Below are 26413 nucleotides of genomic sequence, written 5' to 3' on the forward strand. Positions count from 1 at the left end.
TCTTTGGTCATCTGTTCTTTGGTCAATTACTGTTGATTTTAGGGCATCAACAGGTCACTTCAAGTCAATTTTGGGGCATTCCTGGGTCGCTTTCTATCAAATTTGGGGCATTTATGGGTCATTTCCTGTTCATTGATCACTTCCTATTCATTTTGGGGCATTTATGGGTCAATTCCTGTTCATTTTTTGAGCATTTAGGGGGTCAGTTCCTATCCGTTTTGGATCACTTCCTGTTCCTTGGTCAGTTACTGTTGATTTTTGGGGCATTTACGGGTCACTTCCTTTTAATTTAGGACATTTATGGGTCACTTTTTATCAGTTTTGGGGCATTTATGGTCTATTTTCTGTACATTGGTAACTTCCTATTCATTTTGGGGGATTTATGGGTAACTTCCCGTCGATTTTTGGGCATTCCAGGGTCACTTGTTGACCATATTGGATCATATTCTGTTCCTTGGTTAATTACTGTTGATTTTGGCCATTCGTGGGTCACTTCCTGTTAATTTTAGGACATTCCTGGGTCACGTCTTGACTATTTTGGATCATTTTCTGTTAATTTTGGGCATTTACAAGTCACTTTTTGTGAATTTTAGGGCATTTGTGGGTCACTTTCTATCAATTTTGGGGCATTCATGGGTTACCTACCGTCCATTTTGGATTTCCTATTCGTTGGTCAATTACTGTTGATTTTTGACATTTCTGGGTCACATCTCGACCATTTTGGATCATTTTCTGTTGATTTTGGGCAATTACTGTTCATTTTGAGGCATTTACAGCTCATTTCCTGTAGATTTGGGGCCATTCCAGGGTCATTTTCTGTCCAATTTGGATCATTTTCTGTTCTTTGGTCAATTACTGTTGTTTTTGGGGCATTTATGAGTCACTTCGTTTTAATTTTGGGGCATTCCAGGGTCACTTCCGGTTCATTAGTCACGTCCTATTCATTTTAGGGCATTTATGGGTCACTCTCCACCTCCATCAATTTTGGGGCATTCCAAGGTCACTTCTTGACCATTTCGGATCATTTTCTGTTCTTTGGTCATCTGTTCTTTGGTCAATTACTGTTGATTTTAGGGCATCAACAGGTCACTTCAAGTCAATTTTGGGGCATTCCTGGGTCGCTTTCTATCAAATTTGGGGCATTTATGGGTCATTTCCTGTTCATTGATCACTTCCTATTCATTTTGGGGCATTTATGGGTCAATTCCTGTTCATTTTTTGAGCATTTAGGGGGTCAGTTCCTATCCGTTTTGGATCACTTACTGTTCCTTGGTCAGTTACTGTTGATTTTTGGGGCATTTACGGGTCACTTCCTTTTAATTTAGGACATTTATGGGTCACTTTTTATCAGTTTTGGGGCATTTATGGTCTATTTTCTGTACATAGGTAACTTCCTATTCATTTTGGGGGATTTATGGGTAACTTCCCGTCGATTTTTGGGCATTCCAGGGTCACTTGTTGACCATATTGGATCATATTCTGTTCCTTGGTTAATTACTGTTGATTTTGGCCATTCGTGGGTCACTTCCTGTTAATTTTAGGACATTCCTGGGTCACGTCTTGACCATTTTGAATAATTTTCTGTTAATTTTGGGCATTTACAAGTCACTTTTTGTGAATTTTAGGGCATTTGTGGGTCACTTGCTATCAATTTTGGGGCATTCATGGGTTACCTACCGTCCATTTTGGATTATTTCCTATTCGTTGGTCAATTACTGTTGATTTTGGGCATTGGTGGGTCACTTCCTGTCAATTTTAGGACATTCCTGGGTCACATCTTAACTATTTTGGATCATTTTCTGTTGATTTTGGGCATTTACGGGTCATTTTTTTGTCTATTTTAGGGCATTTTTGGGTCACTTTCTATCAATTTTGGGGCAGCTATGGGTCACTTCCCGTCCATTTTGGATCGTTTCTTGGCCAATTACTGTTGATTTCGGGGCATTTACAAGTCACTTCCCATCAATTGTGGGTGATTCCGGGGTCACTTCTTGACCATTTTGGATCATTTTCTGTTCTTTGGTCAGTTTATGTTGATTTTTGGAATTGACAGGTCACTTTGTCTATTTTAAGGCATTTATGGGTCACTTTTTATCAATTTTGGGCATTTAGGGGTCGGATGCTGTCCATTTTGGATCATTTCCTGTTCATTGGTCGCTTTCAATTCATTTTGGGATATTTATTTTGGGGCATTTATGGGTCAATTCCTGTCAATTTTAGGGCATTTATGTGTCGCTTTCAATAATTTTGGGGGCATTTATCAGTCAGTTCCTGTTCATTGGTCACTTCCTATTCATTTTGGGGCATTTATGGGTCAATTACTGTTGATTTGGGGCATTTACAGTGATGATTATTACATGGTTATTAAATATTTGCTTTTACCAATGAAGGCTCACAATAAAAAATATTGATTGCTATAATAGTATGTTCCATGATTGATTGCGGTAAGAGAAATTTTAGTGATTGATGACTATAGATATGTTTAGCTCTTGATAAAACTGCCTTGCCATTCTGACTGGCTTAAACCGGCCCAGGTTCCACAGGTCAACATCAAGACAAGCCACAGACAATGAGAAACCAAACTGTCTGGGACATTTAAGAAATCATATTGTTGCCAAATCCTATTGCTTTATGAAATGTATTTGATGAGATCATTATTATGTTAATATATATTTGCTCTAATCAATTGCTGCCTGCAATGAAGAAATGCTTTTGGTTATTATTATTGTTCACAAAGAAAGAATGTTTTGTCTTGAAGAAGCCTCTTGCCTGGTCAAGGGCAGTAGAGGCCGCTTTGCTGAAATGTGCTGACACATATGTATATAATTCCACCGACATGCACACACACAACCAAACAAAGACAAGGGGTGTCGCCAGCTTGCTTCTCCTTTTTCCCTTTTAGGGCAAGACACCCCCGTATGTTGCTAGGACCATCCCAAATAAAAAGAGGTGAAGGAGGAGCTAGTTAGAACAATTGCGGAGGCTGGATAGTTTCCCCTCCTTCTCCTTGCAAGCTTTTCAACTAAATTGAGTGCCTTCTCTGCTTATTTTGGGTAATATTATAAATGTCTACCTAAGGATTCGTATTTGGACTTGACATACAGGTCACTTCTCGTCAATTTTGGGGCATTCCGGGGTCACTTCCTTTCCATTTTCAATCATTTCTATTTTCTAGTCTAGTCACTTCCTGGCTCAATTACTGTAACTCACTCTTCTTCTGTCTCTCAAATAAGTTCCAGAAACTGCAGCTCCTCACTAACTCAGCAGCACGCCTCATCACTCGGACCCCCACCACTCACCACATCACCCCTATCATCCGTCAACTTTACACATTGTTGAGCTATTGTGTTCCCATCTTTCTTGTGAAGCGTCTTTGCGTGTCTTGAAAAGTGCTCTAGGAATAAAATGTTATTAGGGTTTAATATTTAATATTTCCTGTTCATAGGTCAATTGGTTAATTTTGGGCATTTATGGGTTAGTTCCTGTCAATTTTGAGGCATTTATGGCTCACTTTCTGCTAATTTTGGAGCATTAGGGGGGTCAGTTCTCGTCCACTTTTGATCATTTCCTGTTCATTGGTCACTTTCAGTTGATTTTCATGGGTCATTTCCTGTTTAACTTGGGGCATCCCCGAGCCAGTTCCGGTACATTTTGGGAAACAATTCAAGAACATATCATATACCCCTTAAATTTGGATTTTTTTTCCTTTTTTCTTTTTTTTCTTTCTTTTTTTTTTTTTTTTTAAATCTTCCTGGATTTTAACTTATGATTTTTTTCAATTTTCTAAATACTGTCTACATACATTTTTAAAAATGATTTCACAGGACTGATTTATTCCCCAACGCTTTTTGAAGTATATTTATTCAATGTAAAATCAGGCATATCAACCTAAAACCAACACGCACCAAAAAAACGCTCGTAGCGAATCCCAAACCCGCCACCCAAAACATTCAAAAACACGCCGAGAATAAAATTTGTAGAAAAACATTTTATTGGCCAGCGCGTCGGTCCGCGTCTCCGACGAACCGGGTACAAAAATCAAAGGAAATGCTACAAAGTACTACACAAAACAACAACAACAAAAAAACCCTCCTAAAAATACCAACAGTAGCCTTTTAAAGATGGTGTACGCGACAGTGACGGAACAAACAGCCCGCGACGGACGTGGCGTTCGTTTTAACCTAAAAAAAGAAATCGGGGACATAGAGGTAGCAGGACGCTAAAGGTTCTAGGAGAGAAGGCTCTAGAAGAGGTAGCGCAAAACATTTTGAGTGTGTCGACCGCACAAAACTCACTTTTTTAGTTCAACCTACACGCGTGAGGGTTGGAAACGCGGGAGGGGGGCGAGGCTAGCGAGGTAGGCAGCGGTAGGTAGGAAGGAGGCGGGATTTAGGTGCTAGCGAGACGTCACAGTCGCGGTATCCTCAGTTTTGTTTGTGTGTCGTTTGAGGGGGAAACGGGCTCAAAATGGCCGCCGCGTTAGGCTCAAAATGGCATTCACTCGCATATCTATCGTATAAATTTGATACGTACCTCGACGCAAGCGCACATTCAGTGTAAGTTCTGAGGTGGACACTTTTTACAGTGTTTGCCCGCAGCCTCTGTCAGGCCAGACTTAGCGGAAACAGTGTTTAGAAATGTTTTTAGGTGTGCCGTCGTTAAACGTAGCCCTGAGTGTGTAGGTATGTGTGTGTGTGTGTGTGTCCGACCAGATGTTTTGTTAAGTGGTAGTTTTGACGAGAAGCAAAGGCTGATAGAAAGAGGCTGCAAGTATGTTTCTGCATCTCAGTTGTCTGCTGCGCGGCCAACAGAGGGTGCTGGAGGGAGCGGGGGCACCACGTCGGGCTGGGCGGGTGCAGGTCCGGGGTCTGAAGATGAAGAAAAAAAAAATATGTGTGTGATCATGGGACATATTTCACTGGGGCACATGCCCAAATATAAATTTCACCAATAAAAAAGTAAGAAATTATGTGGAGTTTTAAGTCTATATAGCATAATCTACAGCAGTGTTTTTCAACCACTGTGCTGCGGCACACTACTCTGCCGTGGCCTTGTGTCTGGTGTGCCTTGGAAATCATCCACTTTCACCTAATTGATGTCAAAATGTTGGTGCAATGGTCGGTGAGCATGCACTACTCTCCCTTGTTAGAAGGTGTCAATAGGTAACTTATTACTCTGTTTAGTGCTGCGTAAGGTTAGAGTGGAACTAGCAGCGGCGGGCAGGCAGCTAGCTAGCGGCGACATACTAGCTAGCGGCGGCCAGCTAGCAGTGTCCACTTAGCGGCAGCCGGCTTGCGGCAGAGGCCAGCCAGCTAGCAACGGTGCCCAGCCAGTGGCGGCCAAGCCAGCGGCATCCGGCTACCAGCAGCCAAGCCATGTGACAGCAGCGGCAGCCGTCAGCCAGCTAGCGGTGTCTAGCTAGCAGCGTCCAGCTAGTGGCAGTGGTCAGTTAGCTAGGAGCGGCAGCCGGCCAGCGGCAACCAAGCCAGCGGGGTCCAGCTAGCGGCAGCGGTCTGCTAACTAGCGGTGTCCAGCTAGCAGCGGCTGACTAGCGGCCAGCTAGCAGCAGCTGCCAGCTAGGTAGCAGCAGCGGTCAGCTAGCTAGCGGTGTCTAGCTAGCGGCGGCCGGCTAGCAGCAGCCAAGCCAGCAAGCGGCAGCGGTCAGCTAGCAGCGGTCGTCAGCCAGCTAGCAGCGACCGTCAGCTATCTAGTGGTGACCAGCTAGCGGCGGCAGCGGTCAGCTAGCGGCGGCAGCGGTCAGCTAGCAGCGGTCATCAGCCAGCTAGTGGTGACCAGCTAGCGGCGACCAGCTGGCTAGTGGTGGCCAGACAGCAGCATCCAGCTAGCGGCCAGCCAGCTAGCAGCAGCTAGTGGCAGCAGCCAGCTGGCTAGCAGCTGCGATCAGCTAGCTAGCGACGGCCGTCAGCCGGCTAGCGGTGTCCAGCTAGCGGCGGCCGTCAGCCGGCTAGCGGTGTCCAGCTAGCGGCGGCCGTCAGCCGGCTAGCGCTGTCCAGGTAGCGGCGGCCGTCAGCCGGCTAGCGCTGTCCAGGTAGCGGCGGCCGTCAGCCGGCTAGCGCTGTCCGGCTAGCGGCGGCCGTCAGCCGGCTAGCGCTGTCCGGCTAGCGGCGGCCGTCAGCCGGCTAGCGCTGTCCGGCTAGCGGCGACCGTCAGCCGGCTAGCGGTGTCCGGCTAGCGGCGGCCGTCAGCCGGCTAGCGGCGGCCGGCTAGCGGCGGCCGTCAGCCGGCTAGCGGCGGCCGGCTAGCGGCGGCCGTCAGCCGTCTAGCGCTGTCCGGCTAGCGGCGGCCGTCAGCCGTCTAGCGCTGTCCGGCTAGCGGCGGCCGTCAGCCGGCTAGCGCTGTCCGGCTAGCGGCGGCCGTCAGCCGGCTAGCGGTGTCCGGCTAGCGGCGGCCGTCAGCCGGCTAGGGGTGTCCGGCTAGCGGCGGCCGTCAGCCGGCTAGGGGTGTCCGGATGCGGCGGCCGTCAGCCGGCTAGCGGTGTCCGCCTAAGGGCGGCCGTCAGCCGGCTAGCGGTGTCCGGCTAGCGGCGGCCGTCAGCCGGCTAGCGGTGTCCGGCTAGCGGCGGCCGTCAGCCGGCTAGCGGTGTCCGGCTAGCGGCGGCCGTCAGCCGGCTAGCGGTGTCCGGCTAGCGGCGGCCGTCAGCAAGCTAGCGGTGTCCGGCTAGCGGCGGCCGTCAGCAAGCTAGCGGTGTCCGGCTAGTGGCGGCCGTCAGCCGGCTAGCAACAGCAGTTGGCTAGCTAGTGGTGTCCAGCTAGAAGCGACGGTCAGCTAGCTAGTGGTGTCCATCTAGTGACGGCCAGCAGGCAGCGGCTAGCAGCGGCAGTCAGCTAGCTGGCGGCGGTGGCCAGCTGGCTATTGGTGGCCAGCCAGCGGTGTCCGGCTAGCGGCGGCCAAGCCAGCTAGCAGCGATGGTGAGCTAGCGGCAGTGGTCAGCCAGCTAGCGGTGTCCAGTTAGCAGATAGCTATTGTTAAAACAGTTGACAACCATTTCTACATTTTTTTGATGGTGGAGTGCCATGGTTTGTCTTTTTTAATGAAAAAAGTGTGCCATGGCTCTAAAAAGGTTGAAAAACTAATCTAAAAAATGCGATTGCATTTTTTAAAAAAACTAAAAAATGTTTAATGTGGTCAATACTACGCTATTCAATCCATATGCACAATCCGCACATGGCTCCATAATATAATAATTTATGCATGTAAATTTGGCTGCGATAGGCATCTAAGTTAATACTTTCGCGAAGCACCTTCACGAGATATCCTGAGTTTATGTGCGTCGAAAGATCTGAGTTCTCAAGTTGAAAAATCGTTCTTATGTGTTGTAAAGTCAGTAATGTGGGATATAAACAGGGTTGATACAAATGGAAGAATAGCCTTTTTTAATGCTCTAACGATACATCACAAGTTAAGTGGCTGTTTGGGACTTTTACACACCAGGTAATTGAGAATCGTTTTTTTGGCTTACTCCAACAACACGTAAATCCAGCATCAATATTACGGTGTTTGCACCAACCTGCCAATCATTTAGTCAACGGTCATCTAACGTGGCTAAATCCAGCTGCTCCCTGTTAAAACCAACATAAGGTAAGTTTTTGTTTGCGCTACGGTCATCTAACATGGCTGAATCCAGCTGCTCCCTGTTAAAACCAAAATAGGTTAAGTTTTTGTATGAGCTTATGTTTTTATAGTGCAATTCGGCATAGTTTGAAGAAAAACTTGAATGCTCTTTTGAAAGTGCTATCGTAGAAAGCCTTTGTTTTACATCCCTAAAATATGCTCTGCAACACGTTAAATGTTCCTAATCCGATGACTCGATTATTCGAACTAACTAGTTGATAGAGTAATCGACCTGCCTCCCTACAATGTTGTAGTTAAGGTTTCATTTATTTCCGCATCAACTTAATCGCTGCAATTGACAGTGACTGACATCCAGTCCGTTTCAACTGGGAGGGCTTTGTTTTTTTAGCCCTCCCAGTTGGACCTCTACAAGTGTTAATGTCATTGAAATAGTTTTAATTTAGTTTGTAAGTACAAGATGATTAGATATCTATCAAGCGAAGGTCGGACACAACACTCACACATGCCGTTGGGTGCTCCGGGATGGCGCGGGGGCATCATGGGAGGCATCCCACCAGGCGGTGGTCCGGCGGCAGGGGGTCCGGCCATCATGCGCCCAGGCAGAGGCTGCCCCGGTCCCATTGGAGCTGCGCGATAAGACCCCCAAAATAATCATTTGCGACCGTTCCAATGGAGTTCACAGGTGCGACCGAAGCGCGTAGTCACCTGTTTGAGCCGGGTGGTGGGGCACCATGGGATGGTGACCCATCGGGGGGAAACCCGGATGCATGGCGGCGCCGGGCGGGGGTCCTCCGTGGTGAGGCAGCGGAGCTCCGTGGTGCGGAGGCGGCCCGCTGGGGTGCATAGCCGGCTGTCCCGGGTGGGGTCCGGGCTGACCTTGTGCTTGGGCGGCGGCGGCAGCGGCGGCCGCCTGCTGCTCCATCTGCTGGCGGGCTTTCATCTCGGCGTACTTGAGCTGCTCCATGTGGAATGCCTGGCGTTCTGTCAACAGCTGCTGACGCTGCAGCTCCAACTACAATAATAACGACAACAAAAACTAGGAAATGCCTCTGTGACGTTGGCCCCTCCATACAATGCAAATCTATATAAAAATGATGTCAATCGTTTCTGCTGTAAAAATTTTGTTTGTTTGTGCAATTTGTGAAATACACACGTTTCAATTCTTTTGTAGGTCAATCTGAGGGCAACAAATTTTCATCTAAACCAGCTAAAAATGGTTAAAAAGTTGTATTTGTGCTTCGTGCTTGTGTTTTGTTTGTGCTACAACAATTTAGAAGATACAGGCAGTCCCCGGGTTACGAACAAATTCCGTTCCTACGCTGACGACGTAAACCGAATTTCCGCGCAAGCCTGAATTAACTCTTTAACTATCCCAAAATAACTATCCAAAAAGTCTAACAAACGTATCGTATTTTGTTTAATGATGGCGGACACACTGCCCTCTGGTGGCAGTGTCAAGTCTGGCTGGACTGTCGCCTTATGACTGAGGAGCAGACTCTGGTCTGACATGGATAAAGGAGAGCTGCGCTCTGATTTGGCCCAACTACGGCTGTAAGTTGTTTCAGCTAATATATGTTTGTGAATGCATTTGTAATTAAGTTTACAGCTACAGTTTGCGGAGTTACGTGTGAGCGATTTGCTATGAGAATAGCAATAGTTACCATTTGTAGCATTTCAGCTAGCGGACTTTTATCCGGCAAATAAGGCTAATTTAAGATACAAAATTTACATATTGGTCAGACTACCGTAATTTTCGGACTATAAGGCGCAACTTTTGTGATCCTCTTTGTTCCTCAGGACATCCACCACATGGTGGCGCCTCTTTATGTTCACTCTCTTCTTCAGTTCCTACCTAATTTTTAGGGAGTCAAGTGTGATCATGTGTGCGTGGTCTGTTGCACCTTTGAGTGACGAGTGGTTGAGCTATTTATTTATTTTTTGTGTATTAAAAGTGCATAAGTGGAAGTCTGCTCCCTTTTTTAATTTTCATGCTCTCATCACGCCCTGCCACGCGTTACAACCCACCACCCACCAAATTTGACACAAAAACCGCATTTTTTCATAGATAAGTCGCACTAGAGTGGACTATAACCCGCAGCTGTCCTCACTGTGTTATGGGATATTTAAACCAAAATATATTAACCATAGGGCTATCAAAATTATCGTGTTAACGGGCGGTAATTAAGCGGCACATGCCCCGCTCGGATTAAAATGACAGCAGTGTCATGTCCGCTTGTTACTTGTTACCTGTTTTTTGTTGCTTAGCGCTCTCTGCTGGCGCTTGGGTCCAAATGATTTAATGGTTTTGGGGAGTGAGCATGGTGTAATGACATCAACAATGGCGAGCTACTAGTTATCTTTTTGATTGAATTTTTTTTACAAATTTTAATAAAACAAAAACATTAAGAGGGGTTTTAATATAAAATTTCTGTAACTTGTACTAACATTTATCTTTTAAGAACTTCGTCTTTCTATCCATGGATCGCTTTAACAAAATGTTAATAATGTTAATGGCATCTTGTTGATTTATTATTGTAATAAACAAATACTGTACCTATGTACCGTATGTTGAATGTATATATCCGTCTTGTGTCTTATATTTCCATTCCAACAATAATATACAGAAAAATATGACATATTTTATAGATGGTTTGAATTGCGATTATGATTAATTAGTTTTTAAGCTGTAATTAACTCTATTAAAAATTTGAATCGTTAGACAGCCCTAATATATATATATTTTAAACTATAACCGTTATTCGTGTCATACTGTATGTATTTTTTGATACATACATATTTTTATATAATATAAAACCCTTAAAAAAAAAAAAATGTTTTTTAAAAGACAACCAAGTCCCTCCCACTTCAAACGGATTGGAAACTCGTTTGAAATCACCGCGCAAAGATGATTTGACGTCTCAATTTTACAGATTTTAATAAAGATTAAAATTTTACAGATTTTAATAAAATGAAAACATTAAGAGGGGTTTTAATATAAAATTTCTATAACGTGTACTAACATTTATCTTTTAAGAACTACAAGTTTTTCTATCCATGGATCGCTTTAAGAGAATGTTAATACTGGTAATGCCATCTTGTTGATTTGTTATAATAAAGCAATACAGTACATATGTACCATATGTTGAATGTATATATCCATCTTGTGTCTTATCTTTCCATTCCAACAATAATTTACAGAAAATATGGCATATTTTATAGATGGTTTGAATTGCGATCAATTGTGATTAATTATGATTAATTAATTTTTAAGCTGTAATTAACTCGATTAAAAATTTTAATCGTTTGACACCCCTACTATTAACACAAATAAATCAACAACTAAGCAGCATTGGACTACAAGACTCAGGATTCAAAATGAGGTGAAAAAAGTAGCGGCTTATAGTCCGAAAAATACGGTTGATGGACGTTTGAACAGTTGTTTTGTGTCAAGTGCTTTATTGTTAAAATGCGTGTTGTTTTGAACATAAGTGTTGGGAGTGTGTAGATAATGAGCTTTATCGTGATACTTTACATCTGAAAAGGTTATCGATAAGCTCATGCCAAGAATCGAGATATCAAACGTTTGTCCCCTTAAAAAAAATTTTTTTTTGTATTGCTCGGGTTTTGGAGTTATTACAAATAATGTTTATTAGGCCAAAATACACAAATGTCAATGTTTTGCCATTAGAATAAATGGCTCTTTTTTTGACAAAATAGATAGAACATTTAGTAACTGTTTTAAATTTGGAACGGTAAAAATGGGTTAATAGACACGAGTTGCTTTGCAAAGCAACCACACAATATGTGACAAGACTAACCGCCTCCTTCTCTCGGTCCATGATGGTTTCAAGTTCTTCAAAGTGCCTTAGCTTGATCTCCAACTTCTTCATCTGCGTCTCCACCAAGAGAGCCACTAAAGACTTGATCTTCCTCTCCTCGACGGCGGCCAGGTGCTGACAGGAAAACACGTGCAACATTTAGAAACTCTTGTGGCAAAAAAACGATTCACCCAATCACATGTGAATGGAAATGAGTTTGGTCGCTAGTAGTCGTCAATGGGAGACAAAGACTTAATAGTACAGAAAGGAATACTTAAAAAAAAAATTAGTAAAGATTAATAAATTTAAAAAAATAGTAAATGTATAACAAATAAATATATATCAATTTATTCATTTTTTGGGAGGATTTACTGATAAATTCCCCTTTATATTCTTTAATATTCCCCTTAAATATTTATTTTTTTACTTTTATTTTCAAATTTTCTTTCATTTTAATTTTTAATCTAATTTTTTAATTTACACTTATGAACATGGTCTACTTGTTAAATTTTCATAATATATGTTTTATTACCCCTTTAGGCCATTTTTTTTTTAAATTAAGATTTAAGAATCTTATACTTGTTTTTGCATTCAAGTACATGGAGTACAAGTGGAGAAAATTAATAACATGAATATTCATACATCAAATTAAAAAAAAAAAAAATAGAAAATTAAATTGAAAAGACTAAATCAAATTTTTTTTTAAAGAATTGTAAAAACAAAAAAGTAAATACAGAACATTAATTAAAAAACTATTTTTTATTAAACGGGAGGATTTTCCAATAAATTCCCCTTTATATTCTTTAATATTTCGCTTAATTATTGTTTTTATTAAAATGCTTTTCTTTTTTTACTTTAATTTCTCATCCATTTTAATTTTTAATCCTTTTTTTAAATTTACACTTATTGAAAATTTCTACTTTTTATGTACTTTTCTTTTTAACAAGATGACAATCATATACTTGTTTTCAATCAAGCGGAGAAAAAAAAAAACATGGTAATATTAATACATTAATGATATTTAAAAATAAAAATAATAGGTATAATTTGATGTGATGCAAATTAATGGCAACAGCTATTTAGGATTTTCCCATTTTTTGTTGTACTTTTCAGTTAATTCTCTATCGTTCATTTTAAAAAAAAATAATTATTTCTATTGTTTGTTACTTTTGTATCGGCAGAATGTTTTTTTATCTACAAATTGCAAAATGTAAATTCAGGCTTAATGAAATCAAAACATTGTGTCGTACTATTGTATAGCAAGGAGGAACTAGTTTTGTTTTCCTATATCGTATTGCTTCCAAACTGAAAATCGTAACCCACACTTTTTGGCTTGAACGATAACGTTTTTGTATCCAATCTCAATCCATGTATCTTGATAAATATCTGATTGACCTCACGCCAAAGATTCCTAAATTTCATTTCCAACACATTACGACAGCTTCAAGATATGTTATCACCTTGGCTTTGGTGGCAGCGGATGCTAAGGCGGCGGCGGCCGCCGTGGCGATATTTCCTTCTCCGATGTCGTGCTCCACCTTCTTCTTCTCCTCTCCTTCCTCCGTGGCGGCTTTCTCGTCCTTCTCCTTCTCCTGTTCGGTGGAGGACGTCTCCATGGCTTCGTCTTCGTCTTTTTCTGGTAGGAGAGGGGAAAAGGTAGTTAGTCGCCATCGATGATTTTTCTTCAAGACGACGATGACCACCTACCGGCAGGAGTGGCTTTGGGTTCGTGCCCTTCTTCGCCCTCATCGTCGTCTCGTTCCGCCGGATCGCCGGCCTCCTTCTTGACCTTGTCGAGAGGCTCCATTTTGTCGATTTTATCGGCGGACTCGCTGGGCTTCTCCGCCTCGTCCTTGGACTCGGCCTGGGGGTAGACATTTTGTGGTCTATCAAACGAGTGAAGGATATGCGATATCACTTCTTTTACAACACATACTATTAAGGCTGCAACAACTAATCGATTAATAATGTGGTTGCCAACAAATTTGATAATCGATTTTTGCTGGCAGCTATGAGCAGTCCCGTTTGTGTGTAATGTGAGGGCTGCCCCAGTAATTAGACAGGGTCCCCCCAGGATTGATAAATCTAAATTCAAGACTTGACCTTTTTTAATGCCATTTCAACTGAAAAGTAATACTTTTCTCGCACCCATTATTTAGATGATATTGAATCATATTAAATAAAAAAAGCACTGAACATCAAATTTAACCTCAATTATTAAGTGTGTTTGACAAAAGAATGCACATATATTGAAGATACAATTAAAACACATTTAAAGAGCATATGACACGAAAAGAAAAGTCTAAAATGTCATTATTATGTGAATTAGAATCATTTTGAGACGATTCGACTATATACAACAATTTAGCAAAGCACAGATGACGAGAAATTAGTCTTTTAATCTGCTGGTTAGCCACGCCTACCATTATAGGGCTTTAGCGTCCCCAACAGGTGGATGACGTCAGCGGTAGACTTGACTCATCGATTTTACTATTCAGCCCATTGAGTGGAAATTATTCAGAACGAGGAAAACGCGACGAAGAAAGCCGCAAAATGTCATTGTTTCAGTCTCTCTACTCCAATATTTTTACAGGATATTCTTTTTATCCAAGTATTTTTCCCCAATAGCTATATAAATGGCTTGAGAATGACCAGTCAGCCCGTTGAGGGGGAACTATTCACAACGAGGAAAACGCGACGAAGAGAGCGGCAAAATGTCATTGTTTCTGTCTCTTTACTTTAATATTTTTACAGGATACTCTTTTTATCCAAGTATTTTCCCCAACTGCTAAATAAATGGCATGGTCATGACAAATAACAGTCTTGTGCTGAATGGAATATGAAATAATAAAAATGCATTTATTCAGGACGACATGGCAAAATGACTCCATAATGGTCAAAACGTCGACTTCACCTTTACTGTCGCACCTCCCGAACGATATTTTATGACACCTAAATCGGACATATGTCATTTCTCTTCCCCGGCTTCGGAGAATGTAAACAAACCAGAAGGCGTGACAGCTAGCCGACATGCTAACCCGAACCGAGTGATGTTTCAAAGTCTTCAAAGCGGAAAATCACACATAGCTATCCTGGATTATTTGACATGACGACCCGGTTGTCGAATGTCTTAGCGGATCGGCAAACCGCCCGGCGGAGAGCAATTTACAGTTCGTTCCCCGGAGGAGGGTGGCTGGAGCTAACGCAGCTAACGTGCTGCTGCTAATGCATTAGGAGAGCTTTTTACATGCCTATCAATGATCAAACGTAAGTAGTCCTTCATTTAAAGGAAGTTTGTAGTGTTTACTTTGTAATCGCTGTATTCGTATTTGACATAATACAAAACAAGATGTTTACTCACTTCATCGTAAGTCCAATGGTCCCACAGTAAATATCCACGGTGAATGGGAACCTTTTGAAACTACAAAAAGGCGCATACGCCTCTCCCTCATACAGAATGATTTTTCCGCAGCCGTTTGGCTGGCGTGATGCGAAAAATAAACGTATTAATCCGCAAAATCAGCTGAATCCTTCGTCCTCATACAAAACAGTACACTGTAGCGTGAAGAGGACGTCTTCTACCGTACACGTCACAGCGCCCTCCTCCTTAATGCAAGACCGAAGCCGGAAGTCACTCATTTTCCTGGCGTGGGATTCAAAAAACTAAATAAATATAGCGATCGCTTCCACACACATCCAAGCGGTCCATATCATTCAGGAGCATAAAATACCGCGTGCATTATGAAATAAACATGCTTTTTCGTGTCACAGGCACTTTAAAGTAACATTATAAAGTCTGTCAGAATTTTTTTAAACACACACACGCACACAATAATTATGGACCAAAGGAGGAGGAGGACAGGACTCAGACCAGCCTTCTTCTGTAACAGGCTAGCCGCTAGTGCACCTGCCAAGACCCAAGTGAACATGGCTAACTCTCGAGTTAAAACGGCGAAATTCACATTCATTCGAAAGGCAAACCGAAATGTTTAAGCAGGTCCACTGCCTTCGCATGACTCATAAACTGTGCAGCAGTTGTGTGTGAAAACAATTTCCCGTGTCGACTGACATGGGAAGCAGTGTGCGTGAAAGCAGGCGTTAAATTCCCGGGTCACAGCAGATGGCTGATGACTTAAATATCATGGCGACGGCCGATGTAACTTACTCCCTCTTCGCAGTAAGAGGAAAAGCGGTAAACAAACATCGCAATTATAAACACAGCAAGCTGGAAACGGCTAAATTAAATTGAAAACATGACCAAAATTAAAATGTCAATTATTACGTCGGGCTGGGCCAGGGTTCTTTCTCGCTAACTTTTTGAAATAACTATATATTAACGGTGTATGAATGATAAACTATGGAATACTTGTTATAAAATAAATAACTTGGATTAAAAAAAAGAATGCACTGTATGGTAATTGCAGAGCCAGAGCGTGCCTATACGCCCTTTTTAATCTTCCCCTCTGCGAATCCGCAAAACCGCATCTGTTTATTTATATTTAACAAACATTTCCAGGATTATTTTGGTGTGTAAATAAATTTATAATGATCATAAAAATATGTAGTCTATTTAGACATTAAGAAAATGTGCGTTTTTTTTCCTGCCAACTGAGAATTTGTTATAAAAGACAGGCTTTTATGCAGACATCGTCACAAATGCTATCACACAAAACGCGGGTCGGGCTTTAATACCCGCGGACCAGTTCTGGTCGGGCTGGACTTTTTAGGCCCGATTTTACCTCTATCTTCAAGTCTTGATGAGCTTAAATTGGCTGCAGTTACGAAGACGGGAATGCTCCCTCCGGAAAAAAAACACGATTTGAGCAACATTATGTTTAACAAACTTTTCCAGCGTTATTTCATGGTTTAAATGCATTTATAATGGTCATAAAAATATGTAGACTATTTAAACATTAAGAAAATGTGCACTTTTTTTCTGCCAACTGAAAATTCATTACAAAAGACAGTTAAGACATCGGGAACGTTCCCTCTGGAACAAAACGCAATATGGCCAACATTGTGACAGCCGATGCCGACCAAAAATGACGTAATATCCGAAACAGATCACCAACGGACTCATTTGAAGTATATGAATGGCGGTCTGTTTTGGTGTTCAACCTGCAGGGTTTTCGTTCCACCAACAAACGGACGCATTCCCGATGCAGAGGTGGATGGATTCTCCATTTTGCCTGCTGTGGTGGTTTGGCACGCACGAGTTGCATTTTGATTTGTAGTGCAGTACATCGTAAAAATTCTATGCGTCATCTTCGTTATGGATTTAAAAAAAACAAAAAAAAACTTCGTCTCGGATATAATTTAGATTGCACTGAGATTCTTGAAAATTAAGACCACGGTGAAAAAATTCCAGACTTACAACAGCTAATTTAATACTTTTAATACCTATAATAATGGAAAACTAAATTCAATGCTTTTTTAATACTTTTAATAACCCGCGGGTACCCTGTTTTTGCAATGTTTTTCCTTATTCAGATTTGTTTCAAGACTACAGTTACAGTTAGACTTCACTTTGATGGTTAATGCAGTTATTGCAATTTTGTTGTTTTATCACAAGAGATTGGTTTATTTACATTTCAAAAACCAGAAGCCATTCATTTACGAAGGTGATTTCACTTTAGTTTACATATTTAAATGTTCAGATATTAAGATTTGAATAAGGCACAATAAAATGCTTTTTCTCTCAAATAGATTGTTATAATCATTTGTTTCAGATGTACTGTAATTGTTTTCTGTATAAAAATGAATTTGGTATTCAAAAAGTCTTTTTTCAAAACTTGAGTCTTGAAAAAGAGGGGGTCGTCTTATATTCGGGCCAATACGGTACTCATGTCAATCGATTAATCGTTGCAGCACAACTACAAAAAGTATTAGATGGTAGGATAGGAGGTCAATAGATATGTTATGTCCTCACCTTGTCCCCCTGTTGTGAGTCCGTGTCCGTCTCAGTCTTGTCACCTTCTGTGGCCTCTGCAAAACAGACGCATTGATATTTATACCATGTGTTTACATGAATTGACAAAAGTTGAATGCGTTCATTTTTTTCAAGGAAAAAAATGTTAATAAGTTCATTGAGAAAATCTATAGACAAATTGTCCAATGTGTAGTTGTTTTTATATTTATGGGAAAAACGGTGTGTATTTAAAAAAATGTTTTTTCTTTCTATATTTGCTAGATGTTACAAAAAAATTATATATATTTATATACAGTTTTTACATTTGATACACTGCCAATGGGTTTTCCCATTGGCAGTGTATCAAATACTTGTTCTCCCCACTGTATATATGACAAAAAAATACACACGGTCCTAGGCTTCAACTGGCTTCAATCTGTTGCCCTCTGAAGCCTGGGACCGTGTGTATTTTTGTGTGAAACCAAGATTGAGCTTTTTGGCAACAAACACTAAGTGGGTCTGGCGTGCCACGAAAGAGGCGCATGCTGAAAAGCACCTCATACCCACTGTGAAGTATGGGGGTGGGTCAGTGATGCTGTGGGGCTGTTGACATTTTAAATCAAAATCTGTTGCCCTCTGCCCGAAAGCTGAAGATGGGTCGTCACTGGGTTTTTCAGCAAGACAATGACCCTAAACATATGGCCAAATCTACACAGAAATGGTTCACCAGACACAAAATCAAGCTCCTCCCATGGCCATCTCGGTCCCCAGACCTTGTTTTGTTGGCAAATGGGGGTTGAACAAAGTATAACACCAGCGGTGCTAATAATTGCGACACACATTATTTGATGTCAAATAATTTTTTTCTTTATGTGGGATTTTTTCCCCACTGAATAAATGCACTTGTATTGAAGGTTGGATTTTCCCTTTTTTTCCATTAAGGTCCCATATTATTTGAATAAAAAAAATTATTAGAAGCAAAAAAACACATCTTAACCAGGGGTGCCAGTAATTATGGAGGGCACTGTATTTCCAGATTATCGTAATTTTTGGTCTATAAACCGCTACTTTTTCCCCTCATTTTGAATCCTGCGGCCTATTTGATTTATTTATATTTAAGCCTCGCAGGCTTAAATAAACGACTATTTCAGTATCAAGTTAACAGTTAAAAACAATAAATAATATACTCAAATCCCCATTCTGTATCAGCAGCTTTAAACTACATTCAATTAATTTAATGTTGTCAATCAACCGTTAAAGTTGTTAAAATTGCTCCTGTTATTCCATAATTACCCTTTTGTCTACTTTCGACATGTGAAAGTTTTAAAACAATTTTAAAGATAGATTCAAGACAATATTTTAATTAGGTTCGCTTGGAAGGTTCGCTACAACAGCCTTGCAGGGACGTCTACTGTTTTAAGATGGCGGCCGTTTACTAACGCCCGCATCTAGCTTTCTCTACATGTGCTGCTTTCGCCACCGAGTCTATGTTACATCTAGTCCTATATAAATAAGATATCTACCTTAACATTATGTATTGTGGACGTACTTTGTAGCAGCTTTCGGCAGCAGTCAGGTATGTTGTTGTTTTTTTAATCTCGCGGCATGAGCTGAGCTTGAGCCGTGAGTTGAGCATTGGCATTACCCAAGGGGACGGGTAATGACAAGCATGATGTTTAGCTACTCTCGCTCAGTTCCTCATTGCGCCCGAAGACGCGCGGCGCGCTCAGTTTGTTTTACTTCCGCTTTACTTGACATATTTCAATAATCTGAATTTGGATGTTTGTGAATCATTCTCGAATCTTCCACGGCACGAATAATCTAAGAATCGGAAATTTCGCGCACCTCTAGTTAGGCAACACTTTGACTTACTTTTCATAAGACTGTCATAATTATGACATGACACTATCATTGGCATTAATGACATTATGGTCACTAACTCCGTGTCCAGCTTGAATCTTTCTCTACATCAGACATGTCCAAAGTGCGGCCCGTGGTCAAATTTCATCCGGCCCCCCACACACAGACTTAATAACTAGACTGTGTTGGTATACGGCTCAAACGGAGGGGAACACACCACGGTTGAACCATTCATGTGATAGTTTGTGTTAGTCCAAGTCAAGCAATATTTACTTATGGAGTTTTACCCTTTTTTTTTTTTAAACAACTTTTTAAGTCACTTCTCCTATACTCCACACACAAAAACAGGAAAAAATGGCCCAAATGTGTATTTTAAATCCATGATCCATGCCCCTGATTCAGTCCCTCTAAACTATAGACACAACTCCTGCTTTACATTTAAATTGCAGTTCTAAAACACTTTTTTTTTCAAAACAATGTACACGTTTGGGCCATTTTTTTCTGTTTTTTTGTGCGTGGAGTATAGGAGAAGTGAGTTAAAAAATGTGTAAAAAGTGTAAAACTCTATAAATAAATGTAACTTCACTTGAACTGACACAAAGAATCACATGAAAAATGCAACTTTGGTGTGTTTCTCTTCCACATACTACCACAATTTATGTCTAGTGGTTGCATTTACACATGAATGGTTGCTGTCTGTCGGACAACGACTTGCTAATTCAAAAGCACTTGGGTCATTTTGGCCACCTCTCGGTTTTCCGGAGGAGAGGCCAAATCGGCCATTGCTTGGGAATATTAGGAGTATTTGTCTTGAGAAAGGCCGAGTCGGCCTCTGCTGGGTTTTCTAGTGCGAAAGAGTTCAATGTGAGGCGATTTTACCAAACAAGACACGCTAACATGTACAACAAGATTACAGGGAAGATACGCAGCGAAAAATTGAAGCAACTTGAAGCTAGTTTAATTTCACTGCAACAGTATTTCGCAAGATCCCGAGAGTCAAAAGAGAACGCCACAAAGGCTAGTTGCGAGATTGTTGAAATTATTAATTTAGAAAAAAATTATAAAGCAAATGTGACACACAGAATGGCTTGCTAAAAGTTGCTTAAATATATTCTACAATAAGGCCGTCACCCAAGGTCGGCCCCCCAAATTTTTGCCACACCAAATCTGGCCCCCTTTGCAAAAAGTTTGGACACCCCTGCTCTACATCCATTCAAATGTGAGATAATTTGCCGGATGACAAAATGACATGTCATATGCATTCATTAATGCTCATGGCAGTGTCATGACATAATTATGGATGGTCTTATGACAGGCTTATTCCGCCACTGTCAAATAAAGTGTTACCAAATAACATTACAAGTACAAAAAAAAAAAAAAAGCAAAGTCATAATATGATGCAATGTTGCCGTGGCATGACATGGTGAGGCATTCAGACTCCGATGCAGCCCACCACCGCAGCTTAAAAAAATCCTAGGGGAAACACTGCACAGATCATGAATTTTAAATTGTTATTCAAATCTGTACCGCTGCAATGCATGTTAGCAGGCGTGTTGGACGCCAACGGTGTTGACAGCAGGTGGCAGCATTGGGAGCAGTGACGGCCAAATGAAGCATTACAGCCAGATGGTTCAAAGATTCATGGTGGTTCATTTAGTCTTATGACAGTCTTCTGATGCCGCTGTCAAACATAGTTGTACCGGTTAATATCTTTTGTTGTAAATATCACATAATACAGTGAAGACAGCTGCGGTTTATAGTCCAGTGCGGCTAATCTATGAATCAAATGCCGTTTTCGTGTCACATTTGATGGGTTGCGGTTATAGGCAGGTGCGCCTTTTAGTCCGAAAATTACAGTAGATTGGTTTGACCCACAGTATTGAGAAGTAATAAAAGTAAAATAAAAATATGAATAATAAAACAATAACAATATGAAATACGGTTTATCCTAACCCCAATCCCCCCTCTTTAGAAACTATCTTTTGGTAGGGGGAAAAAAAATAAATTAAAAATATACTGCTTCATATTTAAAAAGCTGTATCATTTCCAGAAAGTAACTTTTGCTATTCTCCTACATTTTAAATAGAGGAAAATTTAAAAAAAAAATCTTTCTAGGAAAAATGTTGAATACCAATTTTTTCCCCCATACAGTATACCTTACATGAAAATAATTTAAGACGTTCAGAGTGCATCAAAACGGTGAAAGCGCATTGATCCCATGTGGGGTTTAATCCGGAAAAAAACATGCTGACGGCAGAGAGCACAACATCCTAAGTGAGATTTCATGGAGAATAACATATGATGATGATGGCAGTGGAAGAAAAACATGATGTGCGATGACCCACTTTTCTCCCGCCCCTCCCCCACTGTACGCACTCCCTTACCCCATCTGCTCTGTAGTTTTAATCCACTGGTTAACGTGGCGGAATGTGAAAACACTACAACGCTTTGCTACAATCTGCCTCCATCTAGTGGTTGTACCCTTGAACGTACAGATGCCAATTTATGAAAAGTTTTCAATGAAGGAACGATTTCTGCCAGCCCTACCAGTCAGAATGGATTGGACGTCTGCCGTCAAAGGCAAGAAAATTTATTATCAAATTAGTTACTCGTTTTAGGAGAGACATTGCCGATCTCGACGTTGCCCAAATCCTTTTTGAGCCAGCGAGAATTTTTTGTCCCTATTTTTATTTATTTATTTATTTTTAATCTTTTTATATATTTATTTTCAAATTTTTTAGTTTATTTACAATTATTTTGTGGGTTGTCCAATATTATCAGGGAGCTGATAAAAACTTAAAATGATATCCGATAACATCGACTTTTCATTATCGGTTTTGGCCCATATGCATATGCAGGCATGAAAATGGGTCAGGGGCTAAAAAGGTGAGAAAGGTGTGGAGGAAATATGTTCCGGCGTTCTGCCAAAATGTCCTCTGTCGGCGAAACGTCCTACATGTGGCGAATTTGACCATTTTAATTTTTCACATAAGGCTTAATATTCGAGTTAACGGGGGTTTAATTAGTTGAAGGAGTTGATTTCAACCACCATTGACTCGCACTAGCTTAGCCACTCCGGACCCCTGAAACTGACAAATAACTGGCAAACTGCACAGAATTTGTTCAAATCAACTCCAATGACTAATTAAACCCCGGCTAACTCAAAGATTAAGCCTAATGTAAAAAATTCAGCTTCCCCTTTAAAATAAAGACCATTGAATATGGCCATTAAAATGTTGTCTATAAAAGTTTTAGAGCAATAAAATGAACAACAAAAATGAATGAAATGAACAAGAATCCTTCAAACTATTTCATAATGGGTCCAAATTATTTTTCGAACAGATCATGTGACGATAGCACCTTAGAGACAGCCGTTTGCATTGCTTAGCCAAAACTACAGCTGAGGAGGCAAGATGGATATTTAGAATTTCTTTAAACCTAAGCTTTCAAAACCTTCAACAACAACTGAGCTTGAACCGAGGATTGAGCACGAGCAGTATCAAAAAGTCCTGGCTTTCGTGTTACCTGTTGTGCTGTAATTCCAAGTGGTGCTTGAATTGGATGCTTATAGCGGTCGACAGTCTTTTTGAGCCAGCGCAAAGTTCGCAGCGCACGGAGATATTTTTGTCATCTTTACTGGACAAAAATGTGACGTAATGGCTGTGTTTCCAGTGTGCAAATGCAGCCGTTTGTAGTATATCTCCTGCCTATTTCATTGCATCCTGGAGGGGAAGCAAGGCTGTGTTGTTTTGGCCGCAAACTCCCAGTGCTTACGGCTCACGCATCATGGTAACACACGTGACCCTTTTTTTTTCCATCCTTGATTAGAAAATGTGACATGGGATGTCACTCCCATGACTACAGTATTCTTCATTCTACATACATTATGGGGCAATAACAAAATAGTAACGCACAGGCATCAAGGAAAGTAATTTTACTCAGATTACTGATTTAGAAAAATGAACGTGTTAGATTGTTCTTTACTGAAAGAAAGTAATCAGATTACAGTTACGCATTACTCACATAACGCGTTACTGACAACACTGCTTTTATATTACCGTTAAATACACAAGCTTGACGCTACCTTAACGAGAGCTATTTTTTCACCGGACGCTCTGGCAGTGTTCAACGCAAGCTGCGACAAACGGCAGTAACTTTGTCATACCGCAAAATATGAAAACGATTCAAACCATTACTCACCAAATTCAATATGCTGGCGAATGCATTCATCTAAAAAAAAAAAAAAATTGGGAGTGAGACCTCACCTCGTCCAGCGAACGTGAATTTGTTCTTAGGACAAGATCATCTGTCGCAATTAGCGATCTTTCCCCACATACAAACTTGATTCTCTCTCAGCGGCTGTGATTAACCTCAATGAAGTTGATCTCCTAACTAAGCCTTGCCTATCATTCGTCTTTGTGAGTTTTTAGTAACTTTGTGTATTGAATTTGAAAGGAAAATGTGTGTTTTGTTTTTGGCGAACTTTTTCATGAAGCTAAACTGTTGAAGCGACTCACATGTGGAAAAATACGATTGTACAACGTTTTAAATGTATTCATTTGGTATATTTCAGTTACCACGATTTGAGAGATCAATAAATTGAAGAATTTACGCCTTGCGTTTGGAGTGTTTCTTTTTGGGTTTGCTGGAATAGCGTCACTTACACTCGCACCATCAAACAGAGGAAGGGGTAAGTGCTGCCGCGCCAAGCCACTTCTGGCTGCATTTTCGACACATGAAAAATAACGAATACGTACTACTGTATGACGGAAAATTTTAGTGGTTTTGTAACCGCCACGTTTTCATAGCATGGTAAACCGTGAAGGTAACCGGCACATGCCTACACCCGAACCCCCCCACCCGCCTTAAAAGTTTTCTCCTCGGATCTACACGATTCACGTAGGTCATCCTTTTTGACTTCAAAACGGCGAATTTTGCCGAAAGGTGAGAGATTTTCATGCCTGCATATGGCAGTGCCATGAGGTCTACTCACTGCCTGCCAGTGTTTCTGCTGTTTTGACGCCTCCTGCTGGCATTTAGTTTTCAAAAGTTCCAGCACTTTCTGTCTGCAGCTACCATACCATTGCAGTTCTTGCCATCACACCATGTTGTTTGTGCTTTATAAGTTACCATAATTTTTGGACTATAAGCCGCACCCACCAAATTTGTCACAAAAACAGCATTTGTTCACAGATAAGCCGCACTGGACTATAAGCCGCAGCACTCCTCACTGTATTATGGAATATTTACACCAAAAGATAGTAACGGGTAACACTTTATTTGACAGCGGCACCGTAGGACTGTCATAAAACCAAATGGACCACCATGAAGCTTTGAACCAATAGGCTGAAACGCTTCATTGTTTCGAGAAGCTTAATTTCCCCATCACTGCTCCACCTGCTGTCAACACTGTTGTCATCCAACATGCCTCCTAGCATGCATTGCAGCACTACAGATGTAAATAACAATAAAAATTCATGTTCTCTGTAAAATTATTTCTTCAGTTACTGTTTCAGTTTCATTTACTGCTAGAGATGGCATTTGGTAACTCTTTATTCGAAAGTGGCCCCATAAAATTGTCATTAGACAATCATAATTATGACATGACACTGTTATGACAATTAATGAATGCTTATGACAGATGTCATTTAGGGTTATCCGGCAAATTATCTCACTTTTGAATGGATGTAAAAGATCCGAGCTGAACATAAATGGAGATCGTGACATAGTTTGCCAGATGACACTTAATGACATCTGTCATAAGCATTCAGTAATGCCCATGACAGTGTCATGTCATAATTATGACGGTCATAAGACCAAATGAACCACCATTGCTTCAAGAAGCTTCATTTGGACATTACTGCTCCCTTGGAGAGACAGTCAACCTTTGCTGCCACCTGCCGTCAACACTGTTGCTTCTCCAATATGCCTCCTAGCATGCCTTGCAGCGCTACAGATAACAATTAACAAATAACAATCAAAATTCATGTTATGTGCCAATTATTTCTTCAGTTGCTGTTCCAGTTGTTTCATTAATTGCTAGTTATGGTATTTGGTAATATTTCATTTGACAGTCGTGCCATGAGACTATCATAATTATGACATGACACTGCCATTAGCATTAATGAATCCTTATGACAGATGTCATTTTGTGTCATTGGCAAATTATCTCACTTTTGAATAGATTTAAAAGATCCGAGCTGGACATAAATGGAGTTAGTGACATAGTTTGCCGAATGACAATGACATCTGTCATAAGCATTCATTAATGCCCTTGATAGTGTTATAATTATCACAGTCTTATGACGCAACTCTCAAACAAAGTGTCACCTATTAACCCAAATAAATCAACAAATAAGCCGCGCTGGACTATAAACTGCAGGATACTGAGGGAGGGAAAAAAGTAGCGGCTTATAGTCCGGAATTTACGGTATATTCTTCCTTTGTTTTATAATTATGAGTGGTGGGTCGTATATTGGAAGTTTTTTTTTTTTTTTTGCATTTGTGGTAAAATGTGGTTACGCTGTACTACTAGTTGCTATTCAAATTGACACGTGGTGTATACGTTGTGTCAATAATCTGAAGTCACAAATAAAGCAATGTAGTGCTGCAACGATTAACAGATTAACTCGAGTATTTGATTAGAAAAAAAGATTCGAATTAAATGTTGCTGCTTCGAGTATTCGTTTAATTTAAGTGGCGCTGTAATGTTTTATTTTGAGAGTGGTTTTTTTATTGATTTGGGTGGATACACTGCCTTCAAGTCTGCCTCATTTCACATGGCTGAATCCAGGTGCTCCCTGTTAAGACCAACATAAGCTAAGTTTTTGTTTGAGCTAATGTTTTTTTTTTTTTTTGTTGCTTTTTTTAAAAAATGCATTTGTAAGTTAGTTTATAGGTATATTTAGCCTATTTTGTGGTAATATGTGTCTGAACAATTTGTTAGGAGCACTGTAAAAAAAAAAAAAAGTTTATAGCATTTAAACTAGCGGACTTTTGCTATGTAAGTTAGCCAACTGTTCATTTGTTGCACATAGATCCTCATTTATTTATTTATTATACCGTTTGAGGCTCAGCTCAGGTAATATATTTTTTTATGTTTCTTATCCGATTACTCGATTATTCGAACTAATGCAGTACTTCTCAAATAGTGGGGCGGCCCCCCTGGGGGGGGGGGGCGCAGAGCAATGCCAGGGGGGGCGCATGTGACCTCGGGGAACATGTTTTATGTGTT

At 40.8% G+C, this 26413-nt stretch overlaps 1 protein-coding gene across 2 annotated transcripts in view; it reads right to left on the bottom strand.

The window, feature by feature from the left end:
• Positions 1 to 3973: 3973 nt before the first annotated feature.
• smarcc1a (SWI/SNF related, matrix associated, actin dependent regulator of chromatin, subfamily c, member 1a) overlaps positions 3974 to 26413 on the bottom strand; it is a 64943-nt gene continuing 42503 nt past the window's right edge. For both annotated transcript variants that reach the window (XM_057833901.1, XM_057833900.1), the window contains exons 22-28: positions 17341 to 17396; positions 13119 to 13275; positions 12872 to 13047; positions 11412 to 11546; positions 8299 to 8605; positions 8094 to 8219; positions 3974 to 4868 (exon numbers count right to left, since the gene is read on the bottom strand). In XM_057833901.1, the coding sequence (XP_057689884.1) occupies positions 4786 to 4868; positions 8094 to 8219; positions 8299 to 8605; positions 11412 to 11546; positions 12872 to 13047; positions 13119 to 13275; positions 17341 to 17396 (1040 nt within the window). In that variant the 3' untranslated portion in view covers positions 3974 to 4785. The remainder of the gene's footprint in view (positions 4869 to 8093; positions 8220 to 8298; positions 8606 to 11411; positions 11547 to 12871; positions 13048 to 13118; positions 13276 to 17340; positions 17397 to 26413) is intronic.

Source organism: Corythoichthys intestinalis, chromosome 4 (genome assembly GCF_030265065.1).
Source record: "Corythoichthys intestinalis isolate RoL2023-P3 chromosome 4, ASM3026506v1, whole genome shotgun sequence".
Classification (NCBI taxonomy): domain Eukaryota; kingdom Metazoa; phylum Chordata; class Actinopteri; order Syngnathiformes; family Syngnathidae; genus Corythoichthys; species Corythoichthys intestinalis.